The sequence below is a fragment of the Petaurus breviceps genome, unplaced genomic scaffold, assembly GCF_028583685.1.
Source record: "Petaurus breviceps papuanus isolate PSGF00001 unplaced genomic scaffold, PetGlider_PUasm1.0 188, whole genome shotgun sequence".
Classification (NCBI taxonomy): domain Eukaryota; kingdom Metazoa; phylum Chordata; class Mammalia; order Diprotodontia; family Petauridae; genus Petaurus; species Petaurus breviceps.
This window is the reverse complement of record NW_027185804.1, coordinates 9,240,251-9,254,611: the sequence shown is the minus strand read 5'-3', so window position 1 is coordinate 9,254,611 and position 14,361 is coordinate 9,240,251. Positions and strand designations below refer to the sequence as shown.

The window sequence follows — 14,361 nt, the reverse complement described above, 5'->3', positions numbered from 1 at the left end:
GGTGTTGGATGTATTGGATGTAACTCCATTCAGTAAGGAGTCAGCTGCCACTCTTTACAAAGGCCCTGTTGTAGGTGCTAGGGATACAGAGGCAGAAACAAAACAGTTGATGCCCATAAATAGCCATTTTAAAACAGTAGAAGTTCTGCCAGGACTAGTCTTGTGACCAAAGGACTTGCTGTTCTCTATCATTTCTTTCTTTTTTTTTTTTTTTGGCCTTTTGGAGGGCAATTGGGGTTAAGTAACTTGCCCAAGGTTACATGACTAGTTTTTTGTATGTGTATGTGGGTGTTTAGTGTCTGAGACCGCAACCGAACTGACTCCAGAGCTAGTGCTTTACTCACTGCGCCACCTAGCCACCCCCAGGTTCTCTGTCATTTCACAAGCACTGCTCTGGATGTGTTTTCAGGATCTCATAGATCTAAATTAGTGCTATACTTGTAATCCAGGAAGTGTTAGGTGGGAGACTGGAGATTGTAGCAGATGTTGAGCCCTTACTGTTTGAAATGGTGAGAGGAAAGCAAAGTTCAGATGATTGTGTATTCTGCTCTCATATTCCTTGGGCATGTATTTCATGACCAGCTTTGTGTTGGGAGAGAAGGGGGATGCTGAGAAACACTCTCCCTTCAAAGAGGTTGTAATCTGCGTGTCAAGATTGAAATGTGTGCAGGAAACAAACTCCCAAAAAGGCATCAGTAGAGTTGACTGGTGTTCAGAGGACAAAAACTTGGGGAGTCAGGATTTAGTGTAAGAGGTACAGAGAACTGAGTCTTAATGGATGGATACAATTGGGTAGTAATAAAGGAGTGTTAGTTGGCAGCAGGAGGGATGAGGAGAGAATTAGAATTGGAAAAAAAAGGTCTATTAAAATTGTCTAATAGGTCTCCTATAACAAGGAATTCAGTCCATCAAGAATTCCATTGAATCTGACTTTTTTTGGGGGGGGGGAGAGCAGTTGGGGTTAAGTGACTTGCCCAAGGTCACACAGCTAGTTTTTGTGTTAAGTGTCTGAGGCTGGATTTGAACTTGGGTCCTCCTGACTCTGGGGCTGGTGATCTACTCACTGCACTGCCCCTCTGACTTTAATTGTTAACAAATACTGGCGGCATGGTCTAGTGGAAATATTTTTAATGTATTTTATATTTATTTAATTGAAGCAATTGGATTTAAATCATAACTGCCATTTGTTAGGTTTGTAACTTTGGATGAGTCATTGCACCTGTTTGGGCATCAATTACCTCATGTTTAAAATGAGATGGGACTAAATGAATGACCACAAAGGACCTTTCCAACTCTATGTCTCTGATTCTATAAATGTCTGCTGTGTGTAAGGCACTATCCTACCACTAAAAGAAAAATGCAAAAATAGGTAATTCCTTTCCCCAAGAATCTTAAAAATCTAGTTGGGGATTCTCATAGCTAAAAGTCAATAAAGTCCTTTATGCATATTGAGAGGATGGAGAGTTGTGATTGCTGAACTATTTACTGTTGCTGGTCTTTGAAATATAAGAGAATGGGAGCATAGGGAAGATGTTACTGGATTAGATGGATATGGGCAAATTTTCTGGGTTTCAAAAAGGGTGGATTTTTATGCTGGTGATTTTGAGGTTTGTAGTTGCCTTAGGATTTTAGAACATGGCATTCTAGGATTTAAACCTAGAGGGTTTTTTTTTAAATATGTCTTCCAGTTCCCTTTTGCAGATGAAGGAACAGGCCCAGAAAAATCAGAAGGCTTGAACACTAAAGGATTGATTTGTGAGCACATGGAAGTCAGTGTTCGTCAAAAACAAGGCCTGTCAGATATGATTGACAGCATGAGGGATATCTTAAACATAATATATCTGAATTTCAACAAGATGTTTGACAGAAACAGTATATTCTTGTGGACAAAATAGTGAACTCTGGTGGTACGATGAGCTGGTTTTAGAATTGGATGAGGGGGCGGCCAGGTAGCACAGCGAGTAAGAGCACCAGCTCCAGTGTCTTGATGACCTGGGGGATCGAATCTGGGCTCAGACACTTAGCACCTGGCCCTGTAACCTTGAGCAAGTTACTTAACCCCAATTGCGGCCAGGTGGCTCAGTGAGTAAGAGCACCGGCTCCAGTGTTGGGATGACCTGGGGATCAAACCCAGGCTCAGATAGTTAGCACCGCACCCAGAAATAACTGGCCGTGTAACCTTGAGCAAGTTACTTAACCCCGATTGCTTAAAAAAAAAAAGAATTGGATGAGTAGGACTGAGGGCTTTTAGAATAGTAGAATCTAGTTCTTTGTATTCAGAGAGGCTTGTCACCAGATTGGGCATATGGCCTGCATATGTCACAGGATTATCATGGAGATTAAATGGGAAATGCATTTAAAGCACATTAATATGTGAACTAATGTTTCCTTCCATTTAGTACCTGTGCAGTTGTCCTAAGTGAAGTGTCTAACCTACTCAGAAGGAATTGGTGGCTGTTTCTGAGATTTTGAAACAAATTGGTAATTCTTTATGAGCTCGGGAATTTCTCTTAACTATTCTCAGTTAATCGTTGTTGTAATGCTGGCACTCCAGTGGATCCCTGGTCTCCTTTCAGTGATAGAGATCACAAGCCATCCCTGCCTGCCCATCCTGAGAGACTTGTTCCTGCCCTCCCCAGAGGATTCACCCAATATGCCTTTGCATTGTGAGGATACTAGTGAAATGGCAACTGTCCATCACCCTTTACTCTTTGGTTCTGTTTCAGCCTACTCTCATTGACCATAAATTTCTCCATTGCCTATCGGTGATTAATTTTGAGTTACTTGGTTGCTGTTGCATTTTATGTTCTATAGTTATATAATACTGCCAGTAGAATGTTATTATTAAAAAGATAGACTTTTGTTTCTGGAAGAAGCTTGAGGTCATTAAAGAAGCTTCACCTTTTCCTGAAGGTCACTGAACCTTGTCTCTTCCTGTTTGGTCCAGCTGCAGGTGGTCAGGCTCTCTGTTCTTCATCCACCTGCATGTTAGGCCCAGTTGTTTCTAGACTGTAGACATTCTTCATCCACTTTGTTTTTCCCATGCATATAGTCAAGCCAAACTTGAGTTGTGACAAGTCTCTTCCAGGAGGCCCAGCACTATTTTAAGACTTAGTGCAGTGAGTATAGTGTCCTACACAAACAGGAGGCTGGAGGACTTCACCCATTGGGAATCCCTCCTGAGTTTGGATTCTGCTGAATCGTCCACCCGTGGGGGAGGCCTTTGATGAGCATCCATGATGCAGATAAGGATATAGTATAGAGAAGCAGAAGAGGGAGGGAGAAAGGAATGATGGCACTTGTAGCTATGAAAAGAACCTCAGTTTACCTCATTTAAGCCTTGTGATGACCCTGCGATCTAGATGCTCTTGTCTCCATTTTATGGGCTCAGAAATTGTGGTTTGCCCAGGGTCTGAGTTAGGATTAAATCCAGGTCTTTTAATTTGGGCCTGGCTTGAGCCACCAGGATGCTGTGCTGCTCTTCAGGGAGACCTTTTGCTATCTTTTAGTAAAGCCCTCTTACTTGTCCTATATGTAGATGAATGAAAATACAAATTCCTTTAGGTTGTCCCTGGACTGCCTTTCATTTAGGTGGGATGCAGCATTCGTCATGCAATGCCAGTTTGCATCCACCTGTCCTTGTAGCCCTCAAGGTCATCAATGTCTCTTACAAAAGTCCTTGGTGTTGCATCTACCATGCTAGCCTCATTTCCCTTTGTTTTCGAGGGACCAGCCCTGTGAGCAGGGCACTTTCTCCCCTTTACCCTTGAGGAAACAAGCCCAAAGCAGGTAAGTGGCTTGCTTATTGATGTTCCCAGAAGTGTAAGAAGCAAGTCTTGGCGGCGAGGTCAGCTTTCCACTCGGCCAGGCTGCTTTGGTTGGGAGTCAAAGCATGGAGGATGTCGGTAAGAGCCAGTATGAGAGGCCAGCTCAATTTAGTAGGTTGTCCTTGGGAGCCACTGTAGATTCTGGCCCAGGGAATGGAAAGGTTGTTTTGGGGAAAGCTAGGCAGTGATCCTGTGACCTTTCCAGTCTTATTCCCAGTTACTTCCCTGTATATCATTGAGCCAAGCTGGCCTGCTTGCTACTGCCATCTCAGCCATCTTCCAGGTGCACTTGGAGTCTTTATCGGACTTCAGTATCAGGCACATTCTCTCCCTCTTGAACTTCGGTGGCACATTGTGCTTCTTAGAGCAGGAAACCTCAACGCCATCCATCATAGGATCAGTCTCCCAATGTGCTCAGGGGCTATCTGCAGTGTCCTCCATGGCAGAGGCATAAGATAGGTCACTTTCAAGATCAGCGAAAGCTGCCAGAGACCAAATGAGATCATTCGAGGAGCACAGGTGGCTTGTCCTTCCAACAGGCAGAGGCAACACTACCAGGAAAAAGGACTAAAGCTAAAGCTGGTGCCCTAGCACTTATCCCTTGAAAGAACCTGTAGTCAACCAAAGTAACAAGCATCTCAGAATGGGGGGGGATGTACTGAACCAATCACTTGTCAGCACAAAAGCACAGGCTCCCAGACTGGGCACAACATGGCCAGAAATAAGTGCCAAAGGGTCACTGCCACCACGAGCCACTTCCCAAGGGAACACATGACCATACCATGTCTCCAAGCTGATTAGTTACAAGCCGCTATTGTAGAAAGTGGTAGATAGGGGCAGCTAGGTGGTGCAGTGAGTAGAGTGCTGACCCTAGAGTCAGGAGCACCTGAGTTTGGATCTGGCCTCAGACACTTTACACACACACACACAAACTAGCCGTGTGACCTTGGGCAAATTACTTAACCCCAACTGCCCTCCAAAAAAAAAGGGTGGTAGATAAATCCTATTCCATGCTACCTTGTGTTAGTTATTTTTGTATGTTACTTTACCAATAATTAGAGCTGTCCAAAAGGGGAGTTGGCTGCCTTCAGAAGGAGTGGGCTTCCCCTCGCAAGGAGTCTTCAAACAAATGAATGGCCACTTAGCAGATGTGTTATAACAATCCCTAATACATTTGGGATTTAGTAGACATTTTTAGGGCAGAGTCTTCATTTTATATATTTGCAACTGCTCCCTAAGGAGTCAAGTTCTGGGTTGGTGGTTGTGAAATAGAATTGGAAGAGGAGGAAATGTGAGATCTATGCTAAAAGCTCACCATTCTAATTAAAAGTTTGCTTAAAATAGGTATGGGCACACAGTCTAGGAAAAACAGTACAAATATGGGTCTGCTCTCCTCCCCCTCTCCCCCCTTCCCCAGCCAAGAAAAAATTCTTGGGCTATTCTGAGACATAACGTGACCTTTTCATTTGTCACATCTCTCATTTCCACTTGCTGCTTAGATGTTCTTTCTGGTTTTCAAAAGAACATTGGCTATAGATTTTGACTTCCTTTACAACTCCAGGCAGCAAAAGTCTGCACGATGCCTCTATGATGACTGTGGCACAGAGATAAGAGTCCCTGCCCTCAAACTGCTTAAAATCTACTCTTTTTTTTTTTTTTTTTGCCTTTTGAAGTGCAATTGGGGTTAAGTAACTTGCCCAAGGTCACATGGCTAGTTTTCTTGTGCTAAGTGTCTGGGCCCAGATCCGAACTCAGGTCCTCCTGACTCCAGGGCCAGCACTTTATTCGCTGCGCCACCTAGCCACCCACCCCTTAAAGTCTACTTTGTAAACCATTAGAGAATAACTTAAGACAGTGAATAGTCAGATAGTTCTGACTACAGTGTGATAGGTCAAGGAAGAGCTTAGATTAGTCTGAAGTAGTTGGGAAAGACTACAGAAGGGTTATGAGTGTTTAGCTGGGCCTTAGAGGATGGACAGGATTTGGATATAGAGAAATTTGGGAGAAGGGATTTTGGTTGTAGAAACAGTATGAGGAAAAGTGTGGAACTGGGGGTGTGCCTGTTACTGGGAGCAACTAAAGAAACTAACCTGGGGAAAAGTTTATGTCCCAAGGCAATGGAAGTTAGGTTACATAGGGCTTTGAAGGCTGAGGGGTTTCAGCTGAAGGTGGGAGAGTGAGCCATTGAAAGTTTCTGAATGGAGTAATACACTCTAGTAAATTTAATAATAGTGTTCAGAATTGGTTAAATAGGGGAGAGACTATAGGTAGCATCATTGACCACTCCTAGGATTGTTTCTTAGAAATCAACACTGCTCATCATTATTCAGCTGGAGGATCTGAGAAGAGGAAGAGGAAGGTTTCAGAACTAGAGACCAACACACTGCCTAGCCCTAACTGGAAGATGGAAGCAGTGACCCCTAGAGGGTCCCCAGGATTCCATGACCCCTGGAGGCCGAGGATCCGTTGAAGGTCGTTGGGAGTTGTAACTAAAATGGAAGCTTCAGATATTGAGAAGTGTGAAGAGAATGAGTTATTAAGCATCAAGGTATGATGGACTTCCCACCTTGAAATAAGGTTCCCACTCCCTTGACCATCTCCCAACTACCCTCCCAAGTCTTTACTCCAAACCAACTTCTTAGAACATTTTTTCAGCTACCCCTCAAATTTTACCAGTTCCCCAAATCATTCTCCTGACTCATTCTTCTAAATTATGCAAACCACTCCCCACCCCGAATATCCTTTCCCCAAATCACTCTCCCAAAACTGACTCCAAGCATATTTTCTACCTCTCACTGAACCCTTTGTCCCCACAGAAGATTAAAAATAAGTATCCAGTATCTGCGATAATCTTGCTGATCCTTAAGTGGTTAGACAGTATCAGCTTCTCTGGAATGTCTGGTATGTACCTACTCACTACTTCTCCCAACCCCAGCTCTCCTATAACCAATATCCCCTACACTACTACCTAAAAACTCCTCTATCCAAACACCTGTTATGCATTTAGATTTCATGGCCACTATGAGCCCATGGACATTTGGTTTCATATACACTTATGCCCCATGTACCCTCTAGCCCTCTGAATGCTTAAGACCAATAGACACTCACCCCCTCAGGGGTTCTTAACCTGGGATTCCCAGTCTGCCAAGAGGGTCTGTGAAATTATATGTGGAAAAAATCATCTTTATTTTCATTAACTTCGAACTGAATTTTAGGATTTAAGAACATAATCCTAAAAGGGCATCTTTTGACACGTGCACAAAAAAAGAACCTACGGGGTCTGTGTGTATATATACGTATGTATGTGAATACATTTATATGTGCATGTATATGTGTATATATGTATGTATATATTACCCTATAAATTTCAGATCCCATGTATCTTTTGACCCTATGTAGACTTGATTGTAGACCCCATCAGTCAATAAACCAATCAACAGGAATCTGTTAAGCACCCATAATATGTCAAGTACTTCTCAGTGGTACAAATAAAAGTGAAATGGCCTCAGGGCTCTAGAAAACTGAATTTTATAGAGGCATATGAAGTGCACACATATAAGTAAATACTAAGTGTACAAAAAAAGTGTACAAAAACAAAGATATGTTAGCCCCATGAGGACTCTGGGCCACTCCACAGTCTGCTTCACATTCTGGGTTCTTGGGAGTTCAAACTTTTCAGAATCCATGGACACTGGCCCCAGGAACACAGAAAAACCATGGCCACTCCAAACCCAGGGTCAAGACTTGAAGCCATGTTTTCCTAGTGGCAAGGCCAGCTCTCTGCCTGTCAACTATAGTGAATTGACTAACCCTAGAGAAATGTGACTCCATGGATGCCAAAGTCATGAATTCTCTGTATATGTTTATATCACGAACACTGATGTCCTAGGACCTGGCCTAATCTTTTCTCCAAGTTTTAATATTATGGACTCCACAGACACCAGTTAACATGAACATTTCCATACATGATAAACAGAAAAAGATTGTATATAAAATTTATCTATTATAATGAATTTTTAAATATATGTTATTTTATATATATTAAATTTAATGTGATAGTACCACCATTGCCCTACTTGTTTGAATCCCCCTTCTGAACTTTGCTTTTTTCTGTGCATTTTATCGATGCTGGTTTTTGCATCTCAATCACCACCTTCCTATTCCCACAACTCTTTTTTCCCCTTGTAACAAAAAAAGTATAGTTAAGCAAAAAATTCACATATTGGTAGTATCTAATACTGTATTTCCCATTATCCTACACCTACATCCCCTTTCTACCAAGGGATGGGAAGCATGCTTTCATCATCAGTCTTCTGAAATCACAATTAGTCATCGTATGGATCAGTCCTGAAGTTTTTTGGAGTTGGTGTCCACTGCAACTTTGTAGTTGTATAAATCATACTGGTTGTGGTCACTTCAGTTTACATCACTAAGTCTAATTTCAGCCAGACTGCTTCCTAGTTGTACTAGCAGTTTTTTTTGGATTAGATAGTGAGTCCTTAATCCAGTAATTAGAGGCCATGGGTTTATTAAATATTATGCTACTACATTCAGTTGTCTCTGGCTATTGTCTGATCGGTTCCACTGATAAACTTTTGGATTTTTTTTAACCAGTACTAAATAATTTTGGTGATTACTACTTTGTAGTGTAGTTTCAGATAGGGTACTACTAGATTCCCTTCTTTGCCAATTTAATTCATTATTGTCCTTGAGATTCTTTTCGTTCTTCCACGTGAATTTTTTTCTAATTCTATAATATTACCCTTGGGTAGTTTGATTGATATGGCACCAAATCTATAAATTAATTAGGTAATGTCATCATTTTTATTATGACATGACCCAACCACAATTGCTATCTCTCTGATTATTTAGATCTTATGTTATCTCTGAAAAAGTGAAGATTTTGTACTTATATTAGTATAATTCCTGTGTGTGTCTTGTCTGATGAACTACCAGAGTTTTGTACATTCTTTAGTTATTTTGGATAGAATTTCTTATTCTCTCTCTTCCTGCTGGAATTTGTTGGGAATATGCAGAAAGTTTGATGATTTTTTGTGGGCCAATTGGATATGCTATTAATTTATCAAAGTTGTTAGCAATTTCTATTAACTTTTTTAGGTTAAAGTTTTCTATGAAAATCATCATATTATCTGCAACAACAGCAAAATGATCATTTGGTATTATTTTTGCCTTTGTATATTCCCTTAGTTTCTTTTTCTTAACTTACTGCCATGCCCCTAGTATTTCTGTGATTATATCAAATAGTGGTGGCCATGGACATCCTTACTGGGAAGTCTTCTAACATTTCTCCACTATGGATAATAGTTTCTCTTGGTTCTAGGTATTTCTAGGTATTCTAGGTACTTCGGGAGCTGTAGTCACAACCCTGTACAGAGGTGACCCAGGCCATAGACACATATTCTCACTGGACTGAAGTGGCAGTGGGATTTGGAAGTCCACTGGGAGTCGGAGCAGCTTTTTTTAAAGAACCACACTGCTTACCTTCTGGCTGGAGGAAGGGACTAGAAAAGGTGCCCTAAAAATTGTCTGCCTCACCCAACGCTGGTCTGCTTACTGTGGTAGTGGGGATCCCACCCTGCAGACAAAACGCACACCAAAAAAAAGAGTACAAAAATTTTTGTCCCGGGGCGGCCAGGTAGCACAGTGAGTAAGAGCACCGGCTCCAGTGTCAGGATGACCTGGAGATCGAATCCTGGGCTCAGATACTCAGCACCACACCCAGAAATAACTGGCCGTGTAACCTTGAGCAAGTTACTTAACCCCGATTGCTTAAAAAAAAATTTTTTGTCCCACTCACCATTGGTGCCTGGAATGTGTTCACACCCATGAACAATACAAAATCCAGTGGACCTAAAAGATGAACAGCTTTTAATGCAAGAGAACTTTGTAGGTACTGCATCCAAATAGCAGCCCTGAGTGAAACAGGGCTGGCAAATGAAGGCCAGTTTACTGAAATCAGAGCTGGATACACATTTTTTCTGGAGTGGCTGGAGTAAAAGGGAGTGCCACAAAGCCGATGTTGGCAACATCATAATCAAAACTAATCTAGTCAGCAGGCTTATATGCCTACCAAGAGTGAATGACAATGCGAATGCCACTTGCAGGAAAATGCCACACCACATCAATACAGTGCTTATGTTCCCACCATGATGAACCCTGATGAAGTTGAAGAAAAATTTTATGAAGATCTGGAAACCCTCATCATCAATGTGTCAAAAGAGGACAAGCTTATCATTCTTTTTTTTTTTTAAGCAATCGGGGTTAAGTGACTTGCTCAAGGTTACACAGCCAGTTATTTCTGGGTGTGGTGCTGAGTATCTGAGCCCAGATTTTATACAGGTCATCCCGACACTGGAGCTGGTGCTCTTACTCGCTGAGCCACCTGGCCGCCCCACAAGCTTATAATTCTTTGTGATGTTAATGCAAGAGTAGGTTCAGACATGGCAGCAAGTCCTTGGGTGGAATGGAGTCAGAAACAGCTACAGCAACAGTCACTTACTACTGAAGACTTGTATATTTCATGACCTTTTCATCACCAACACTGTCTTCCGTTTACCTAAACCCAACAGAACTTCATGGATGCACCCTCACAGCAAACATTGGCATTTAATAGACTATGTAAGGAGGAGACACAGGATGTGAGAGTGACAAAGTCAATGTATGCCACAGAGTGCTGAACCGGTCATACCTAGGCTTATCCTCTGCAAGCTAAATATTCCCAATTCAACAAAAACAATAGCCCCAAGGCAAAGATGAATGTCAGCAGGTTATAGCATTGCTACATGGTGAACAGATTGTTGATAACTCAGAGGGAAAATTGAACCAACACTTAAGAGGGCAGCTTTCAGAAGTTTGCTGTACACTCCCCCCCCCCCCCCCCCCACACATTTATTCATCTGGGCCAGAGCACTCACCAACATCAATTTAACAAAAATCACAGGAAAATTCAGAAGCTGCTGAATGAAAAATGAGAACTCCACAGGGTTTACCAACAAGACAGTTCATCTGTCTCTAAGACGGCAGCATTTAACACCATTTTGCAAGCAAAGCTTGCAAAGAGATGAAGGAGTCTTGGCTCAGTAAGAAAGCGGGTGAAATTCAAGTTTTATGTTGATGGTAACAATCCAAAGTGCCTTTATGATGCCCTGAAGGCTATTTATGGGCCAAAAACCTATGGTGCATCTCAACTACTCAGTGTTGATGAAGCCACATTGATTAGTGATAAGGACAGATGGAGATAGGAGCCAAATACTTCCATAGTGTTGACTCAACGGAGTGTCATCAACCAATACTGAAGCCATTGACCATATACCTCAGGTTGAAGTCAATCCCTCTCTAGCCTAACTTCCAACTGAAGAAGAGGTTGTGAATGCCATTTGGTTCCTCTAGTGTGGCAACACTCTTGGTGCTGATTCTATTCCAGCAGAGATTTACAAAGCAGGAGGTTCACTACTCTTACAAAAGGTGACTGAAATCTTCTAGGTTACGTGGCAAGGGGAGGGTTATCTCTCAGGACTTCAAGCACACCTCCATTGTCCATCTCCATAAAGGAAAAGGATATATATGGTGCAGTGACAATCATGGGGGTGAGGGGGTCTCTCTCAGTCACTGCTGGCATGGTTCTTGCCAGAGTTCTCTTTAATAGGCTGACCCTTCACCTGGAAGGTGATCGTCCATCCAAGCACCAGTGAGGCTTCAGAAATGGCCAAGGAATGGCTGATATGGTGTTTACTGCCCAACAACTCCAGGAGAAATGCCAAGAGCAGACCAGTCTGTACAAAATGCTCATTGATCTGACCAAGGCCTTTTACACTGCCAGTCATGAGGGCTTGTGAAAAATTATGGCAAAATTTTATTGTCTGTAGAAGTTCATCAGTATTTCCAGTTCCACGATGGCATGTTTGCAGAGGTTCTGGATCATGGACAATGCTCTCAGACTTTCCCCAGTTACCAATGGAGTCTGATTGCTCACAGGTTTTTCAGCATGATGTTTTCAGTTACTGATCTCAGACTCCTCCAGTGAGGATGAAAGCAGCATCAAGGTCAGCTACCTCACTGACAGCAAATTACTTAACTTGAAACAAGGCTACAAGCCAAAAATAACTGGATGGAGATGGAGTGCGTGATTTATTTTTGTTCACAGATGATCGAGTCTTCAATTGAGCTTCTGAGGCTGAGATGCAACAGAGTATGGAGAGATTCCCTGCTGCTTGTGCTCATTTTGGCCTGACAATGAACACCAAGATACTAGATTCTCCATCAGCCAGCACCACACCATCCAGACGTGGAACCATCAGCAAATGGAGAAATATTGAATGCTGTGGATAGGTTCACATGGCAGTGTACTTTTTGGGGACGTACACATAGATGAGGCTGATGCATGCACTGTCAGAGCTAACTCAGTGTCTGGGAGGCTGTGTAGAGAGGAGTGTGGGAGAGAAAAGGTATTAGACTGCCTACCAAACTGAAGGTCTACAGAGCTGGTGTGCTGACCTCATTGTTGTATGTCTGTGAAACCTGAACAGTCTACCAGAGCCATGCCAGGAAACAGAAGCACTTCCATTTGAATTGTCTTAGGAAGATTCTGAAGATCACCTGGCAGGATAAGGTGCCAGACACTGAGGTCCTTTCTCAAGCTGAACTGCCAAGCGTTCAAACTCTTTCACAGAGAGTGAAACTCCAATGGGCTGGCCATGTTGTTCAAATGCCAAACATACGCTTTCCTAACAGACTATTTTATAGATAACTCACATGAGGCAAGTGCTCACACGGAGGGGAGAAGAAGTAATACAAGGACAAGCAATACTTCAGACATTCAAGTGTCTGAAGAACTTTGGAATTAATTACGTGATATGGGAGATACTGGCAAAGGACCTGACATGCCCTCATCAAAGAAGGTGCTGTGCTCCATGAGCAAAGGAGTTTTACTGAAGTAGCTCAAAAGAAAGATGAGATGAGCAAATTTAGAGGCAACACCACTTCAAATGTTCACATTCACTATTTGTGCCCAGCCTGTGGTAGAGCCTTCTGAGTTCATGTTGGTCTGATCAGCCACAGTCACACACACCATACCTTGACTCCAACATAGTGAGATGAGCAAATTTAGAGGCAACACCACTTCAAATGTTCACATTCACTATTTGTGCCCAACCTGTGGTAGAGCCTTCTGAGTTCATGTTGGTCTGATCAGCCACAGTCACACACACCAACATAGTGATGTCATTTTGGTCCTCTTTGAGAAGGAAGAAAAACCAAGCAAACACTGTCCCATCCACCCCACACAAAAATTAGATCTCTATCCCTTCTTTGATCATCCTCTGTCTCTAAATATAGCTAAAGCACAAACACAAAAACAAAAGACATTTTTTAGCTCCTTAGCTCTCCTTGTCAAACTCAGCTCATCGCGAGCTAAATCATTCTGATATTTTTTATAAGACCATGCCAATGCTCCTGTATTCATTCTGTTATCTGCCCTTGCTTTCATCTTTTGTACTTTCTAAAAAAATTTTTGACACAAATTCCATTTTTCTTTCTCATTGATAGGGAAAACCCTTTTCATTGAAACCATTGATGGTTGAGCTTTCCAGTCTTGTTTATTTGAACTAATTGTGGGTATTTATGCATCAACCTTAGGTATGGAGGTGGCATTGTGGATAGAACACTGGGCCTGAAGTCAGAAAGACCTGAATTCAAATCCAACCTCAGACATTTACTAGTTGTGTCACTCTGGGCAAATCACTTAACCCTTATATGCCTCAGTTCCTCATCTGTAAAATGAGCTGGAAAAGGAAATGGCAAATCATTCTAGTATCTTTGCCAAGAATACCCCATTGGGGTCACAGAATGGAACAAGACTGAAACAAGAACATGACTCGACCTTAAGCACTTTTATAGCCAATTACCATCTTATACCCCACTCATATTTTCCCCCCTTTTGGTCAACACTGCCACGGACCATACCTATCTTTCCTAAGCTTGCACCAACCTCAGTCTGTTTCACTAATTTGCCCCACCCACCAGTCCACTCCATCAGTTTGATGAATTACTCCATCTACCTTTTCTTTACTCGACTTGCCACCTACCTCATCCTTATGTTTTTTGTTTGCCTTTCATCTACTCCCTGTAGGTTGTGTTTCCTAGTCATTGTCTCCCCATTAGAACATAAGCCTCTTGAGAACAGAGATTGCGTTTTGCCTACCTTGTGTCCCCAGTGCTTAGGATAGTGTTGGACACACAGTTAACATTTAATAAATGCTTGTTGGCTTGACTTAACCTATACAACTTCCTCCTCCCGATTCTGCTGAAGTCCTCTCTTCTGCCAAAACTGGTCTCCCTCAGCCCTTTTTCCTCCTAGGTCTGAAGAAAGGTGAGGAAGGTGTTTTGGGCAGAGTCTCTTGAGTCCTGGGGGGTTCTTAATCTAGAGTCATGCCCCAGCCAGACAGCAGCCTACTTTCAACCACCCACCACACACACACACACACACACACACACACACACACACACACACACACAC

General features: G+C 42.4%; 1 protein-coding gene across 1 annotated transcript in view; it reads left to right on the top strand.

The window, feature by feature from the left end:
* The first annotated feature begins 5,528 nt into the window (after positions 1 to 5,528).
* Positions 5,529 to 14,361, top strand: part of LOC138163762 (solute carrier family 15 member 2-like) — a 44,632-nt gene continuing 35,799 nt past the window's right edge. The window contains exons 1-2 of the mRNA XM_069091273.1: positions 5,529 to 6,375; positions 6,644 to 6,728. Of these exons, the coding sequence (XP_068947374.1) occupies positions 6,322 to 6,375; positions 6,644 to 6,728 (139 nt within the window). The 5' untranslated portion in view covers positions 5,529 to 6,321. The remainder of the gene's footprint in view (positions 6,376 to 6,643; positions 6,729 to 14,361) is intronic.